Here is a 19,146-nt window from a genome sequence, read left to right as displayed (position 1 = left end):
CAATTTTGGAGCCATTCAATATCCAACATACCGAATGAATTCTGTATTTAATTCAGCAAATCATATTCTGGTCCCGTTCAATCTCTTCAGTCGAAGTAGTTTCGTGCGATTTAAATTATTCACTGTATAAAATAATTCGAATTCTGTGTTTAAATACGCAATTAAAAATTCTGTAACTGCTTATGCAAAAAAGATGTAACTCGCATTCTATTCGGATCCGTTTGTTTTTTTTAAATTCTGTAAATACACATTCGATTTCTGAATATACGAAAAGTCGCAACAATACATAATTGAATAATATGCATTAGTATTGTATGCGTTTTAATTTTAGTTCATTTATATGTTTTTGGAGTTTAGTATGACGTTTGTTTTCACTGAACCAGTACACATTTGTATTTACGGGCCAGCTGAGGCCCGCCTCCGGTGCGGGATTGTGTTGTGTTGAAGACCCATTGATAGCCTTCAGCTGCTCTTCGGTCTGGTTGTTTTCTCTTTGACACATTCCCAATGTCTGTATCTCGGTTAACAAATTTTAATTACGTAAATACATATTTCGAATTATATCTATGAAAAAAAATTGAACTTCCTATGTAATAAAATATACGGATAATTACTGTACAATAAGTCATGATATGTTATACATGTATTAAAAAAAAGTAAAATCACAAAAATACTGAACTCCGAGGAAAATTCAAAACAGAATCCTAATCAAATTGCACAATCAAACGATAAAACACGCCAAACGAATGGACAACAACGTCAAATTCCTGGCTGTGTACAATGCCTGCCGTACCAAGATTGCATATATACTCTTTAATACCGACAGACCATATTTTTTTACACTGATACCGCAAAATAATATTTTTTTAAGTGTCGGACTAATGGGTTGTCCTATTATTGGGCTGTATTGGTTTATTGGTTCGCCGGACTAATGAGCTGTTTAGATTTGTTGGGTTGTCGGAACAACGGGCTGTAAGACTTATTGAGCTATTGTTTTTGGTCTAGTATTTGTCATGGTGTTGTTTCCTTTTCTACAAATTATGACTTCAAATATCCTATATATTCAACCTTTCTTTTTTTTAACCCTCGCCTATTCAAAATTTTCAACTCTATCTTAATTTATACCTTGTACATTAAGATATGTTTTCGGTTATGAAAAAAAACCTCTTGGACGGCGTCCTGTTGGTTGTCGGATTAATGGCGTGTAACCGTTTCACACACTTAATATATTGGATAGTTATTTTGTTATCTTTTACCTCAAAATTATACATACTAGTTAAAGTAAACCATCAAAGGTCCAAGAACGACCATCAACACAAAGCCTTGGCTCACACAATGCCTATTTTGACATTTTTACTCTTTGAGTATGTTTGTTTTGTTCATACATCATTGACAATGTAATGGAATTTGATGCGACTGTCATACAAGTGAGAGGTTTAGCTAGCTATAAAACCAGGTTCAATTCACCATTTTCTACATTAGAAAATGCCTGTACCAAGTCAGGAATATGACAGTTGTTATCCATACGTTTGATGTGTTTGGACTTTTGATTTTGCCTTTTGATTTTGGATTTTCCTTTTTTAATTTTCCTCGGAGTTCAGTATTTTTGTGTTTTTACTTATTACTGTACAACAAGTTATAAAGTTCCCCAAAAATGACTTATATATTAAACCTTAAAATCATTCATTGTATTGGAACAGAACTTGATATAACACTTGTCGTTGTGTAAACTATATTATAACAAATATCACGTCAATATCTTCAAGTATGAAATAAAATGTATTTAAGTGGATTTTCTAAGTCCGAGGACCATAACTACCAAATATCAAATCAATATCTTCAAGCACGAAGAAAAGTGTGGAAACATTTTTGCTGGAATAACGGACTGACGGACGGACAGACAGACAGAATTGTTAGTGTTCTAGTAATACAACGATTACAACTGGATCTGAAGAAGAAAAAAGTGCACAGGGCACATCTGAAAACTATGACTAATGTTACATAGAATCATATTCAAAACAGTGTGGTCCTGGCCATTGATTGACGACCTAAATTATCCCATTGACTGGGACAGATTTGGTGAACGTTTGTCGGTAACGACCATTGCTCACTTCTTACTTATTATAGAATTTAAACTGTGGGGTCACCAAAGGTTCTTAACGCCTTGAATAATAAAATAATTCGAAAAAATATTCAGGAATAACCTTTATGTTTTGATTTATATTATTGATATAAATCAACACATCGTATTATTCCGGATCAGTTTTTCGCATTGCTTTATTTAGGTGTTGAGATCCTTTGGTGACCCCATAGATTCAGTTTCTTAAACAAGTACATAGTGAGCAGTGATTGTTACCTACAAACGTTCACCTAATCTGTCCCAGTCAATGGGATAATTTAGGTCATCAATAAATGGCCAGGACCACACTGTTTTGAATATGATTCTATTTCAAATATGCATGGCTATAGTTACTGTCTACTTCCAGAATCTTATTGAATGTGTCCATAGAAAACTTAACACTTTCTATGTTCAGTAGACCGTGAAATTGGGGTCAATACTATAATTTGTAATAATAATTTGAATTAAGTTTCAAGTTGATTTTATTATAACTTCATCGAAGACTATCTTGATCAAAAACTTTAACATGAAGCAGAACAAATGAGCAAACAAACAAACAATCAAACAAACCGAAATCATAATGTCCCTAGGTGGGGCATTAAACATTTGCTGGAGGACAGAAGTCTTAGGTGATTGCAATATAGTGTAATGGAATCGTACAAAATAACATATGTGGCCTTACTATATAATAAGATAAATAGGGCATGTGACCATTGGACAAATGATTCATTGCATATCATATAAGGTTATAAAGGGACATGACAGAAGAACTGTAAAAATGTTGATACCCAAATTTGTACTTGATCGGAGGTTGATGGTAATAAGCCTTGTGTATATTAAGTTTCATAAAATTTGGTTGAGGTAATTTTTCGATTTATAAAGGGGCATTACTCTAGAACAATAAAAATAACAGCCTCAAAATTCAAATTTGATCTGTATTTTGTTGTCATGAGTTTCCTAAAAATTTGGTGCAGGCTTACTTGAGTAAGAGAACAAAAACAAAAAATTCAGCAATTTTTACATTTGTAAAGGGATATAACTCTAGAACAGTTAACATCAAACAACCTAAATTCAAACTTAATCTGTGTTTTGTGGTAATAAGTAATTGTGTAGGAGTTCCATTACATTTAGTTGAGGCAAACTAAAGTTAAAGAACAGAAACTAACTTTGGGACGTACAGACGGACAAGGGTAAAACTTAATGCCATCTCTGCTACGACAGGGGAATGAAAATGGATGGATGGTTGGCTGTTATATGCATACTGAGGAGAGGAATATGAGTATATGTTGTCTTTGTTTGTATTATTTCTGTATATATTGCAATGAGATTGTTGAGGAAAGAATGATAGTACATGTACCAGGTATGCTTGTATGTTATTTTGTTGATATTACCCCTAAACTGTGGTCTTTTTAAATTTAAGGATGAAGGGTAATCAATATCTTAAAGATATCCCACTGATACAGGTATTTCAGGTGACCATAAACTTGGATACTGTGGATTCATTGATTTTTTTTAGGGCACCTTTTTTTCGAGAATTGAGGAAAACTTGGATACAAGATTTCATGGATTTGTAAAAATCTGCATTGAGGACCATTTTTTTTTATACCTAAAATGGTTTACTTTTAGAAATTGTAACTTGGATGGAGAGTTTTCTCATTGGCAGTCATACCACATCTTCTTATATCTTTAAATTCGAGTTTCCGTTATCCATGGGAAATAAGTATCCTACGAATAATAATGAATCCAGTTTGACAATACAAAGACAACTACTACTAATGTTTCAAATTTTTAATAATACACAAATGTGACATGAATTCATGATTTTTTAGCTTTCATAACACATTTACTCCATGTATACAATAAATAATATTTAAAATACTACATCTTAAAATTTGATTGCTTAAAATAAATCATTAAAATATAGAATTTACCAATGAACCAAAAATAGAGACCACATCAATGTCACATGCAAAATTAAAAGTGGATTCTAAATATAGCTCAAAAATATATATAAAAGGTGATGAATATTTTCAGTGTTCAAAAATGCTTTAAAAAAACATGGTAAACTGAATAAAATCCTTTTATCTATTTATTTTCTGCATAAAATATCTTCAAATCACAAATAATTAACCAATTGTTCAGTCAATTTTTTCTTGACTGTATAAACTTTTAAGCAACAGTCAGCCAGCAAAACCTTGAAGCTGACCAAGACCAGTAAATTAAATATAAATTATTACTAAAACAATTATCTTTCATTGCCTTCGTCTTTTAAAATTTCATTCTATGATTGATTAAAATTCTTAAAACATACAGGCATATTTCATATTCATATACAGCTTTATAATTCTTTTCCTCAACATCACAAATCAATTTAAAATAAGAATAAAGTATCTAATATCAAGTTTCAGAGATCTTTTCTGTTGATAAATTATATTGCTTATAACAAGTATAGTCCTTTGTTCATGAAAATGCTTTAAACATTCTGCATAATTCTTACACAAAATGTGTGCAATTTCATTCATGTTTATTCAAACAGTTTGAACAATGCTAAGGACATCCATATGATCTAGATATTTTTAAAGCTGTGAATTATTTCCCACTTTTATTCCACAAATATATTACACTATTTCATATCTGTATCTAGATGAAAGAATAAATTTACATCATTTTTGTCCTATTCAAAGAAAAAGATCCAATATTACAAAAGTTGAAGTTTTTCTTTTGCTAAGACTTTATAAAACACTTTGTTTTCAAATAATTTTACTCTGTTCACAACTACTGCATTTAAGATCATTTCAATGAAGAGTCATTGCAATAAAGTTCTCTATTTACAAAATTATTTATATAGGATACAAAAAAAGAAAACCAAATTATCACAAAAATATTTTACTGATATTTTAGGGGGTTAAGTTCGAAGGCTACTCAACTAAATAATAATATCATTTGGTCATCTGCATCATTACAAATGTGTACAGTGACCATTACTGCACCAGCCCAGGGTAATTGACTTTAGGTTCAATAGAAAGTCAGAGGTTTTTAAAACTGTTGAAGCCACTGTTAATTATGTCAAATCATTGCAGAAATCTTGACATATAAACCTCTAGATGTACCAAAATCTGATGTGACAAAAATAAACAATTTTGCAAATACAAGGCAGTAAAAATAGTCCATTGATTCCTGTATGTATAACATCCAGGCAACTATTTAAATGAGTGTTAACACAAAAGAGATCTACAATTTTACATATAAAAATACTGACTCCATTAAACAACCTGATATCTAGAATAAATATAATATTAGATTCAAGATCTTGGCCGTTTCACAGACCTGAGTGGGTTTACTTTCTTCTTTTTTTTCTATTGGGAAAAATCAATCATCAAAATCTTAAACATATATCAAATATGTGGTTTATAACAACATTCTGTTTATATTATATTGGTCAAAATTAATGCCTTCTAAATCTCTCCCTAATTATCTGTATCCCAAAGTTAAATAAGTGTCCCCTGCACAACTAATCACTAACAACTATGATGAATGCCCAAAAATTGTCAAGTTAATATTTCATGCAAGAATCATAAATTACATGTAGATGATAGAACTGGCTTCAATTAAATAAACTAAGTTTACAGGTGCCCCTTTTCAGATTTTTTAGGCAACAATCAGATCAAATACATCATTTTTTAAAATCATAAAGCATTCAAAGCATAGCAATTTCAAATATATTAATAATTCTGAAATTGGAGTCGATGTTTGCATTCCTGACTCAGTGTGACCTTAAATTATGTCTATAAATATACTGTACATTAAAAAAAATATGATGTATGTATTGTTAGCAGATACATTTTCTAATTGATTAAGTCTGAACCTTTTCTTAGTATTCTTGGGAATAATTCGAAAATTACATCTGAAATTGTACATGCTGTATACAGAAAATTCCTAATGAAGTAACAAATAAACAGGAATGGTTTCTCTTATCCCCCTTTTGAACCTAATTCCTCTCTATTTTGCATGTGACATTTGAATTTATATAATTATGGCCTAAAAAAAGGATTCCATATTTCAGAAACAAAAATAAAATCATTTCTACATAACTGTATGTCTGTATTGCATCAAACCAGTATACAAGTCTCTTTTCATGTCATGATTAAATGATATCAAAAATTAATTTCAGAACCAAAGTTATTCTTGGCATGATATGAAAGAGTTAATCAAAAGTGTTTCTGATTAATAGATGACAAAAAGTAGAGGTACTTTCAAGGGATCAAAATTTCTTTTAAACTTTTACTGAAAGGTTTGAAAACTGAGAAATTAGTGTTTCAAATTGAATTTTAATAGAAAAATCATCTTATGTTTTTTTACATTAATGGAAGATATGCTTATTAACAGTAATGAGATATGTGAAAACCTATTTCAAATAGTAACTCTTATCTCAGTGACAGTATTGTATCCCATAAAAAAAAATATATTACCACATATGTATAGTAATGCTTCACATGTATTAAATGTTTCACATATGCTTCACATGTTTTACCCCTATAACACTGTATGCATTCATGTAATGCTTCACGTTTTACACATGATTCTTTACATGTATTCATGCTATACTTTACATGTACAACATACAGCACTATCTTGTGAAAAAATATCAAGTTGCTGTGTCTTTTTAAGAGAAATGGCGGAATTCTCAACTCCAGTTTGACATTGTGGTAAGTCTTTGAATACAATGTCACACTCATTTAAAGTTAAATCACATGACTTATATCTTCAAACTAAGGAAAATTTCAGAGAATCATGTAAGATATATCATGACCCTTGAATAAAGGCCCTCTTCTGAGATATTCCCAATACTGATAAGCCAGTATTTTGTCAACGTACATGTACGTATAAAAGTTTATAGTCAAAAGGCATTTTTATCATACAAGTTCCCTGACTAGGATATTAATCAATAAATTACAAAGCAATCTGGCTTTTAACCATTATATACAAATTAAGTTTATAATATAAGGAATACTTTAAAAATGTATCACACATAAACCAAACATCCAAAGGGACGCAACTCAATTTACGAAGCTATCACAAAAATCTTTGTACATGTACACTAAAGTAACATTAATTTAGCAAGCAGGGTAAAAAATTAGAGCTATATAATTTATCTAAAAAAAATGTACCAATTAGAAAATAAGAAACCTATATATTCACATTAGAAATAAAAGAAAAAAAAGAGCATTTAAAATACAACAATGATTCTCATCAGACTAACATTTAAATTTTTAATTATTTTTATGAACTATACAAATTGTACAAAATGCAAGAAAACTGCTTTTTAAAAGAATGTTTACGAAAAAAAATTACTTACAACTTTAAAGGAGCATCGATGGATATTATATTTCTTAAAAGAATGTTTACAAAAAAAAATCACTTATAACTTTAAAGGAGCATCAATAAAGGGAAAATCCTCTGTGAATGGGGTTTTATGGTAATGAGACAAACAAGTCAGGGGAAGAAAGGTATTTGTTATATCTTTTCACATAAATCATAAATGGTGTAATTGTTAAAATTAAGGGTAGAAATTCTTGAGCACATAGAAATCAAAGTAGATTGGGAATCTTAACAGTCATATTATTATTCCTCACTTTAAAAAAAGCATCTTTAAGGAAAGAGTGTTTTTTTCATTATGCCCTGTCTTACAAAACTTAACAATGTTGTCAAGTCAAACAAACATTTAAATGCATACATATATATACATGCAAAAGCATAATTGAACATTTTAGCAAACAGGCAATTTCAGTAATGACTACGGGGATGATGATTAATTGGCCTGCAATTGATTTGTCCCCAAATCTTAAAGAATTGAATAAATCAAGATTGATTTATATTGTTGCTGGTGGTTTTAGCCTTACAAAATGTTTTGTCACTTCTTTCTTTCAAACTAAAATTTAAAACCAGTCTACCTACAAAAAGAACAATCCCAATGCATTTCCAGTAGGGAATATCTTGCTATTCTTTGCCTCAATTCCATTTATTCATCTGGTCTTTAATTAAATTTCTATCATGTATTGATTATTTTATTGTTGTCCTTAATTGTTAAGCACTAATTGGTTTTATTAATGTATAAGTGCATTAACACATGGTTTAAAATCATTCCTTGGCTCCTAGGAACCTGATTTATTGGTTTTGAAATAGTACTTATCAATCCTACATTTAATTATCTTCAAAAATGTTCTTACACATTACTTTCTTGTTGGAAACTTGTATGGTTTTTCTCCCTTTCTCATTTTTAGCAAAAAAAAAGACAACTTTTTAAAATGTACTAAAACAAAAATGTACACACTATTGTTAGAAGCCGACCCAGAGTGACTGACATATTACTAATTTCTTTTCAAATTTACAATATTTTACAAAACATTATAAAAAAAAATATTTGCAAAGACAAATTGTAAATGTACAAATAAATGTAGCACTTCCAAGACAAAGCCATTACATTTGTCTCATAAGAATATAAGTGTAAAATACAAAATCAATTTTTACTTCCATAACATTTCAAAATTGTAAGAGGAGTTAATTAATCTAAAAAAAATGCTCAAAGAAATCCTTAAAATTTGAACAGCTCATGCAAAACAGTTTATAAAGTGAACTCTAAAAGCAATAGTGAAAATAATAAAGTTTCCTTAAAATTAAATGTATTAAAATAGTATTTAATTTACTGACATAAAAATTAATTTCTATCAGTACAACTCTACAATGTATCAATATCTGAATGATCACTCAGACACAGAAACAACATGTTCTTCTGTGAATATTCTGATTTACAAATGGTATGATTAATCTACAAAAATAACATCACCAAAGAAGCACCATTGCACACAATCATTCTTACAAGTAATCTCCCTTTGACTCTGGCAGAATTACCTCCCTTCTACACATCAGCAATGAGGTATGATGCACAACAGTTATGAATGTGACACACAGAGAAATGAGAAAATTTGTTGACCAATGATAATGGCCGACACAAGTGACCAATCGCTATGACTGATACAACAAATAATTTTTGATGGTATTTGGTAATGGAAGTTTGTGTATCTCATGCAGTCTATTTTTGCCTAGTTGCTGTCTAATCTGTCTACGACAAATGTCCATTAAAGGAAGAGGTTCAGCTGAAAAGGAAAAGAAAAATGGTTAATTAAATAAATAATCAATTGTGCCATTCATGCTATGTTTTTTCAATTTTTTAACTTATTTATTATTCACTGTCGATATACAAATATGATACATCTTAACTTCAAATTTACAGAATTTAATTTCTGTTATACATAATTTATCAGGAGTGTTGTTAATTTTTATCTTCAGTGTCAGTATTCAACCAATAGCAGTGGCTATATAATATATTTCAGTTGGTTTCTTGATGCAGCAAGCATATTTTAGTCCAGCTTAAAGCATCATGTACTGTCACTAAATTCCTTGTTCAAGTTGGTGATTATCCTGTTGGCAGATGCATTATAATGTGCATGTTTTCTTTCATGTCTGTTATGTATTTCAATTGTGTGTTTCCAAATTAAACATATACAATTTGGAAATTAGTATGGCGTTCATTATCACTGAACTAGTATATATTTGTTTAGGGGCCAGCTGAAGGACACCTCCGGGTGCCGGAATTTCTCGCTACATTGAAGTCCTGTTGGTGACCTTCTGCTGTTATTATTGGTTTTATGTATGGTCGGGTTGTTGTCTCTTTGACACATTCCCCTTTTCCATTCTCAATTTTATAAGTATGTGAATGCAAATTCTAGAAAAGTCTTTCCCCCCCCCCCCCCCCCCCAATTGTTTGGTTCAGTCAAACTGGTGGTGCTGTACTAATATTAATTAGCGATATTATTTCAAGTACAAATTTAGCTTTATATATAATATAATACTTACGGTCAAGTCCACCTATATAGTTCATTGTTATTTCACAATGTCCCCAAACGGCACTGACAACGGGATAAAGTTTTTTGCCTTTCAAATTACGATATGCAACACCTAAATATTGTCCATCTACCACAAAGCTTAAAGTGCCTTCGTCCATGTCTAAAACTGTAAGAAAACTATCTGGAACAACAAAATTTTCATCTGAATTCAATAGACTAGGATAGGTCAGTCCTATAGGATTATTTTTTCCATCATGATACAGTTTGTTCCTTCCTAAATCCCAACCCCATGATTCTGAGTTACTCCCTACCAAAGACTGATATCCTACACAATGTAAGGGGGACTCGGCGGTGGCTACACCAACAACGGCATGAGTTCCTCTCTGTCTCGTGCTCCAAACTATCTCCCAAACATGGAGTCCACGAGTGTAGCCAACTTTACCCCTGATACAGTCAGTACTCTGTGCCACCGGATGACGGTGAAATGTTAACTTATCATCCTCCTTCACAAATATATTAAGAGATCGATCATCTGGATTCCAGGAATGAGCCACCTGGACTTCCTTTGGCGGTGGTGGCATGTCCAGTAACATGTCTAGCCGGCTAGGCTTTTGATAGTCGGGATTATACACCATGTTTTCTTTACACAATGCTTTATAGTTAGATTCTCGATTGGTTCCTGTTTTGATGCCTCCAGAAACCTTCTGCCCCATGCTCATTGCTTATCTGCAAATCACGGACAATATCCAACATTACATCAACATCAAATTGTGTGATGTAACAAGCTACAGAAATGTAAGGTGCTCCAAATAATTATGACCAACTTCTTATTTTTTATTTTATATTAACCTGAAAAAAACCAAACAAAAAGTTAATGTGTGAATTGAAACATGTACATGTAGTTGCTAAATTACACAACAATATTGCCTATTCAGCTACATGTATAAAAGTTTAATATACATCACTTAATGTACATTTTGTATTTACATGTACTACATGTACATGTATAACATGTACAATAAGTGTTTTAAATTAGGATTTCTCAGAAAGTGAATATTGTGACCTTTATTTTGTAAAGGATGCAGATTTTGCAAGTTTTGTAAGTAATTACAAGTTTAGAACATGTAATTACTTGTATTTATCACATATTTTGAACTGATATGTACGTTTTTGCATGGCCAATAATAGCCGGAAGTCAAGGTTGGTTATCAGCCCTCGGGGCCGATATCGATATCAGCCCCCGAAATCCATATCAACCCCCTCCCCCCCTGGTATCAGCCCACAACCCATATCAAGCCCTCTGGCTTGATATGGGAGTCAAGGGCTGATACCAGGGCCATATGGAAAATGCCATGTAATAATCTATAATTGCAAACTTTGAAACTTGACTGAAATCTATATCAAAATATTTACATGTAAAAGGTTATTTGGTACATGCACTTGTTCACTGTACGGCAAATAATGAGGAAAGCCAGGCTACACTACATATACATGTGTATATATATTGTAATAAAGGTATAACTTTCCATTTACATTTTAAAACCATCAGTGCATTAACTGTTTTACAGAGTTTAAGACAATGTTACTGAGACAAGTGAGGGCTTCCAATTTTATCAAAAGAAGAAATACCTATTCTTTATACCCTTAAATTAACGAACATGCATCTTAAACTTTATTTTGATCTGAAATCTAGATAGTCGATGACATTTGTTAAATACACATGTACAAAAGGCATAAATATATCTCATAAATGAGGCAAGTACCTGACTCTCCTAGCCACTCATGATCAGTATAGAGGCAGAAATTGTAACTCAACTGAATTCCAAATGAAGTTTTTTTTTGAAAGGATAGAAAATATATTGATGTGTATATTTAAAAATTTTAAAAATCAATATAAACATAAATAGTTACTAGCAGGTGCTTATAATATATGCATGGAATACTATCATAAAAATCATTGAAAGCATTATTATTATCATTACGTACATGTACATGTATACATTTATCCATTATTGGCATAAATGGTAAAACATTAAAACACTTGTCTGATCTTTCGTCGATTTGTTGTCTCTTTGACATATTCCCCTGGTATTTACATTCAGATTCTCAATTTGTAGACAGGTATACTATATTTTTTAAATTGCACAAATTACAAACTACCTCTGAACTAGTCCACAAATATCGACACTATAATCATGTTTTATTTTTTTGTACCAATCAAACACCTGTCAATCTATAGACCACCAAACTTCTAAACAAATCATTAGAGACAAACAACAGTTTTATGTAAACATGAAAAACACTAAAGAATTATCTGTAATCTATATATAATCTGTATATCATATGACTGTGTAGTCATTTATTGTTTATTTGTAATGGAAAGACTGTTATATATAAACAGATATTGCCTAAGGCTTTTTCTAGTTACATGTATATTGTACAGGGGGAGATAATCCCTTGTTACATCACATGTCCATTGGAAATTATGTAATACACAATTAAAGTATTAGGTCAAAAGTTCAACACGTTTGTTACCTTTATATGTAATTGTGTGCATTTATTTTTTAAGCCTTACTTAATTTTACATTTAGCAACTTTTATAACAAATAATGTTTTCTTGAACGATTATAAAAATTATACATTTAAAAAGAGAGGTTAAGATTGTGTACCAATCATTGAATACATTGAATACAATCAAACATTTATTTACAGTTGCATATATATATATGATACAATAAAATTGTGAAAATTAAATTATATTAATTTTTTCTTCTATTTCTGATGTTAATGTATATATATGTAGGTTTTGTGGAGTGCAATGCATAATTAACCCTAACATTTTTACATTTTTAAAATCAGGGCAGCATACTACAAATTTTGCAAAGATTTAGTTCTAATATTGTTATCAATACAAAATCACAATATAAAACAGGAAATTATATATGACCTCTTATTATGTATATTATAACTTGTGTTGTGACGTCAGTTTTGGTCCCATTTTTTTAAAAAGATTTATAACATGGTGACCCGGGGTTTCAATGTTAAATACCTTGCCAACTTTAGACTTGAACATTTTGGGTTGTAAGCTGCAGCCAAAATGGTCTTACTAATGTATATCAAAATAAATGGAGAATGTGTGCATAGCCACTTACTTGATCTATGTTTTGTGGTAATAAGTATTTTGTATTAGTTTTATAAAATAAGGTGAAGGTAAACTAAAGTTGGGGATTGGAAACCATGTTCGGGGACATACTCAACAGACGGACAAGTGTGGGGGACATAAAAACGCTCAAATCGTTGTATTTAAACAATATCTTAGAAAATGTGCAAACTTTGGATACTTGAATGTAATATTTTGAAGATATATGGGCTTTTTAAGTAGAATAAAATTTCAAGATTCAAATTCTGACTTAATTTCAGAACATGTCAGATCTCCAGTTGTATTTTGCCACTTCACAATTTTATTCTTAATAATCACATGATAATAGATAAACACAGCCTGTAATTTTTTCATGCTGAAGGATCATAAAGACTGAAATAAATGTGGAAACAAGATTGATACTAGTCTAAATACCTTAATCAAAATGAAATTGTACCGTAATACACAAAGCCAAATACACCATTTGCAAATATACAAATTTATGATGTTGAACCCTATTCTATGTATTTTATAAATTTCGATCAACTTATAATTTATTATTTTTCTTGCAAAATTGAACATATAGAATTTTATATAAAGAATTGTCATTGTGATATGTTTCGCCTTATATTATTTTGTAAGTTAAGTACAAATGCTGAAACAAAGTAAAATATGCAAAACATTCAACATTTTCAAGGTAAATGAAAGTGCAGGGTAAAAAAATATTTTCGAAAATAAAATGTGTTAATGGTAATATAACTGCATACCAAATATTGTGGAATGTGGACTTATCATTTGTGGTTTTCTTTAAACTGACCTACATGTAATCACATATTTTAAACGAAAGTTTAAGTGGTTCCCTTTAAACTGACCTAACCACATATTTTAATGTAAGCTTAAGTGGTTCTCTTTTAAACTGACCTAATTATTCACAAACTAAAAAGAAAAAAACTAGGCAAATGTTTCAAAGCCAATGAACCTTGATTGATAAGTGGCCTATTAATTTCCAAGGAGTCAAGATTTGTCATTTGCTTATAAAACTGCAAACAAAATATCATTGATTTAACATTATTGGTTCCCTTAAAAATCAAACTTGACCAGTAACTTGTTATGATAAAACAATACACCAAATATCAAACCAATGTTTTCAAGCATGAAGAAAAAAGTCTGGAAAACCGACTTGCCGGACTAACAGATAAACAGACAGATGAACACTGAAGTTTATATATATTATATATATGTATATTACCATTAACACATTCCACTTGGTTGGTAGGGGACTAAAAATACCAGTCATAATAGAATCTGGAGTACCACAAAGATAAGTCCTAGGACCCATTGTATTTCTTAATATATATAACCAAAAAAATTAAAAATATATGTGCAATGTTATGTGTGATACAAAAACTTTAACATATCAAAATGATGCTGATTAATTTCTATATCCCTAATATGTGCAACATTTTTTGGTTAATTTGTAAGAAGTTCATATACATGTACATGTAGTATCTGGGTAGGGAGTTGGTACTACCCAATAGTGTGTCCATTTGCTCCCAAAACACTTAAATCTTTCACACTTTAAATGTTTAAACATGTAAGAAGGGCCTGGAGCAGGGTGAAGGTTGGTACAGGTCTATAGAAACATTTGAACCCTCTGTGTTTGTTTGCACATGTCCTGTCAGGAATATGATGTTCAGTGGTTGTCGTTTGTTGATGTGGTTTACAAGTGTTTCTCGTTTTTTATGTTGATTAGACCTGTTGGAATGGTTTAACACTTGTCATTTTTTGGGGCCCTTTAAAAATTTCTGTTCAGTGTGAGCCAAAGCTCTGTGTTGCAGACTGTACTTTGACTTATAATGGTTTACTTTTACAAATTGTGACTTGGATGGAGAGTACTAATTGTCTCAATGGCACTCATACCACATCTTCTTTATATTTATTAATATAGCACCACACGTTCGCCCCAAGGGTTTGTTTGCACCCTACATTGCCCTATTTTCATTCAGATACCGGTTGAATTAGACAATGTTTTAGATGTCAGATTATATATAGAAATATTTATAATTTCATGAATATAGTGAGGCCACACTTAAAAATATTTTGGTTTGCCCAAACCCTACCAAAAGGTTGAGACAGTGGGTAGGTAGGTAGGCATTTTCTTTTTTTTTTTTCAAAAAAAGAAATTGTAGTATCAGATGTTTATTAGTCTTCATGCCTATTTGATTAAAAAAAAACTTCTTCAAATCAGGACAATAAAAGAGTTTGAGTAAGCAGCTTTTTTCTGGGTAGGTAGCGTTTGGGCAAACAAACCTATTATTTATTATGGCCTGATAATAAAATATTTTTTGGAATATGAGATAATTAATAATAAGTTGTGATCTATCTTTGACATCACTTACTGTTAATTGGTATTAATGTTATATAATGTTACATTGCTCATTGTTGAAGGCCGTACGGTGACCTATAATTGTTAATGTTTGTGTCATTTTGGTCTTTTGTGGATAGTTGTCTCATTTGCAATCATACCACATCTTCTTTTTTATATTGGTGTAAAGTAAAAATAAGTAGTATCCTACAAGTTCTAACATGACGTTCTTCAAAAGCTTTGAGTCACACCCACACCCGTGGTAAAATATGAATATATTGTTTGATCAACATGTATTCCTATCATACTCCTCCCACCAGAGCTCCAGATAAGAATTCATAAATTGGGGTATTTACCCACAATTTTCTTATATAATTGGGTGATGAAGTTTTTTAATTGCATTATCAATTCCAATTCACCCTGACAGGTTAATATCAAATTGGGTTTTTCACCACCAAGCTCCTGTATTGGGTCTTTTCATCGACACAATATTGAATATTAAGGCAATATCAACCCCAATTTTTTTCCATCTTAAATAAATATGTTTCTGTCTTTGTTTAGCTCTTTTATTTTGTTTAGGGTTATGGTTATATTAGGGTTAAATGCTAGCTGTTTTGTTTGGTTTATTTACTGAGAAGCAATTGTAGGTTTAATTTGTGTCCCGTTTCAAACCTTTTGCCAGTTTTGTATTTTTTCACAAAAAAGGATATGTGTATTCACAGGCACTCGTCTTATACCATTACATAATAAATTATGAGACCAGTGCCTGATCAGTGGCTGTGTGCATGGTGTGTGTATTCATTAATTAACCGTAAAATGAATAAAAAAATAGTATATAAACTCTAATTATACTTGAATGATTTTCTTTTATTCAATTTACATAAATCTGGGTTTAGTTGTCTTTTATTAGAACTTTTGGTTTCTGATGCTTTATCATTTCATAATTGATGTGGCCTTTCACTTTTTCCAACTGAATTCGTTTTTGATAAAACCCCGCGTTTATAAGCAATGTTCTCGTTATGGTATGCACACACGCCCGTGCGTTAGATGGAAGCTTCCTAAAAAAACACTGGCTGAGTCTTGTTATCATAACTTTCCCTCAGTTTTCCAAAAGAAGCCGAAAACATGCTTCTTTTCAATATTTGAACCGGACATTCACTTTCGTTTTAATTCAATGTATGTTATGAAAAATCTTGAGCAATGCGGTAAAAATATGACTACATGACACACGCCAATTGGATAAACACAGAAAAGATAGAAATGTTTACAAAAACATGTGTACATTTTTTTGTACCTAATGAGCAAGGGAAAACTCAAACAGAGACCCATTTCAGCTACTTGATGCAGGGATCTATTTTTAGAACGACAGGAAATTTCCAATTATAAATTTATATAATAAAAATAGTTTACGCGACGACTGTAAACAGATAAGGGTAAATAACACAAACGGTAGCCAATAAAAGGGTTGAGAACTCATGATTTTAGCATATAATTGGGTTTTCCGTTGAATGAATTGGGTTGTTGAACCCTTCAATGGACAATTGCATTGGGTTTTCTATTATTTGTATTGCATGATCACGCAAATACGCAGCTTATCTGGAGCTCTGTCCCACTTCATACATTGTATGCTCTTTTAAAAATTAGCTTCACGACGCCATAGAAGGATGATGTAAGAATATGAGGATTTTACAGGAAAATACATGGTTGTGTCTTGTGAAACCGAAAATTAACACAAGGAAACATAAACAAACAATGCTAAAATCTGTTATAAGCCATTATTATAAATTAACATATACTTTTCTTAACATACAAGTAAAATTATTGTTTAAATTCATCAAAACCTATCTGAATATGTTATAAGCATGTCACTAATTCAGTTTGCACCATTCTTTTACATCAATTTAAACATGTGTTTATTTCTGGGAACGGCAAATATTTGCCTTCACCTAGAGCGTTTCGATCCAAAAGAATTACCATATAATATTTGTCCTATTAGAATAGAAATAATTCATGAGAGCATGAATTAACACTAAATTTACAAAGGGTTTGCCCATAATAACCATTTGTTACATCTCACTGTTGCCCGTGTTAAAATATTTAGCATAAAGAGCCAACCCATGGTAAAATGAGTATAAATTCAAGCTCTCATATGAACGAATTATTTTGTCATATGTAAAAGTGTAACTGGCAATTGCAAACTGCCTGATTTTTATTTTATCCTTTATCATGTTTATACAGCTTCCAATTCAGGATTATCATTACAAACAAAAACTAAGAAATTAAAGTTTTAGGCTTAAGTTTATACATTGTTTCTCTTATATTTCATGTATTCACTAGTTTATTTAACTGTCACCATCTGGCCACTGCCATTTGAACAGCTGATTCCGATTTCTTTGTGTTGGCCAAAACAAAGCGAAACAGGATGAACAAAAGACACATTTCCTGATCTCCCTTTTGATCAAATTCGGCTCTTATACGTGAAAATCAGATTAAATACAGATTCATCTTATTCGTGGCTAGTCGTTAGATCACAAAATTACATGTATAATGACAAGAAACGTGACGAACTTACAAAAAAATCCCCATAAAACAATGTGTTTGTAGTCGAGAACGAAAATCACATAGTTACAACAATTCTTACCGTTTCAATCTATATCTAAATATAAAATCAGCATATATATGTGTGAGACTGATAAAACTGAAGATTAAAATCTAAAATATTTGTTAATTATGTCTCAATTTTCTCTTTTTCGTCTGTGACACAACACAGCTCATTTTTCCAACATGGCTGCCACAGCTATCGAGGTCACGTGATCACCACATTGACATCACCCATGGGGAGCGGAGACGAACGGGGTATTGGAGTGCATACAATTTACAATTTATCATCTAATTAACGAGTATACATTCCTAATTAGCGTAGAGCTATGGTATTTGTAGTCTTTGATTGAATTCATTATACAAATATACATAAAAGGGGGATGATAAGAAAAAAAGGGGGGTGGTTATAACAGCTAGAGCATTTATTTTATTAAATTATATGTATGTTGCCGTAAGTATAATTGACCGCAGCACAAATGTTATTACATAGCTTCTCCTTCTATTTGCTATGCTGCGTCTTTCTTCTCTATTATATCCCGATGTCTCTAGCTCTACATCAACTAGAAGGTTAAATTTTGAAAACTTGCGGCAAAATTTTCTGGAAAAAAAACAATTAATATTTTCAATTATTAAAAAGTATTAGCATTAATTTCAAAATATACTGGATCTACTCCCAGATTCTCCTTGCTACATTTATGGTTAATCCAGAATTTTAATAGATACCACTCAAAATTTTGCGTATTCATAATCTGGGATTCGCATATATTCCTGTTGTTCTTTTTCCAAGTTCCTTTTGTAAAAAGTGATATTCTTAAGTTAACCTGTATTATTATATATTTTTAATACAAGTTACGCTGACATTCGTTCAACCAAATATACTAATTTGAATTACGAAACAATTTAAACCTCTTTGCTGAATGCTGGGGCAGATCCAGCCATTTAAAAAAAGGGGGGATATCCCAACCCAGGATAAAAGGGGGGTTCCAACCACACGTCCCCATTCAAATGCATTGATCGT

The 19,146-nt window shown here is 31.2% G+C and overlaps 1 protein-coding gene across 1 annotated transcript; it reads right to left on the bottom strand.

The window, feature by feature from the left end:
• Window positions 1-3,892: 3,892 nt before the first annotated feature.
• Window positions 3,893-10,867, bottom strand: LOC134693036 (SPRY domain-containing SOCS box protein 1-like). The gene is made up of 2 exons (XM_063553731.1): window positions 10,034-10,867; window positions 3,893-9,273 (listed from the first exon to the last, which is right to left on the bottom strand). The coding sequence occupies exons 1-2, from the start codon at window positions 10,740-10,742 to the stop codon at window positions 9,143-9,145; spliced, it is 840 nt and encodes a 279-aa protein (XP_063409801.1). The 5' UTR covers window positions 10,743-10,867; the 3' UTR covers window positions 3,893-9,142.
• Between the last annotated feature and the right edge of the window lie 8,279 nt (window positions 10,868-19,146).

Source organism: Mytilus trossulus, chromosome 12 (assembly GCF_036588685.1).
Source record: "Mytilus trossulus isolate FHL-02 chromosome 12, PNRI_Mtr1.1.1.hap1, whole genome shotgun sequence".
Taxonomy (NCBI): domain Eukaryota; kingdom Metazoa; phylum Mollusca; class Bivalvia; order Mytilida; family Mytilidae; genus Mytilus; species Mytilus trossulus.
Note: the sequence above shows the minus strand (reverse complement) of the source record. Positions and strands in the feature narration are given on the sequence as shown.

Bases quoted from the DNA above. Each gene is read 5' to 3' on its own strand.
- LOC134693036 (XM_063553731.1), bottom strand. From the start codon at position 10,742: ATGAGCATGGGGCAGAAGGTTTCTGGAGGCATCAAAACAGGAACCAAT. The intron at 9,274-10,033 runs GTAAGTATTATA...TTTCCTTTTCAG, and splicing joins CTATATAGGTGGACTTGACC to CTGAACCTCTTCCTTTAATG.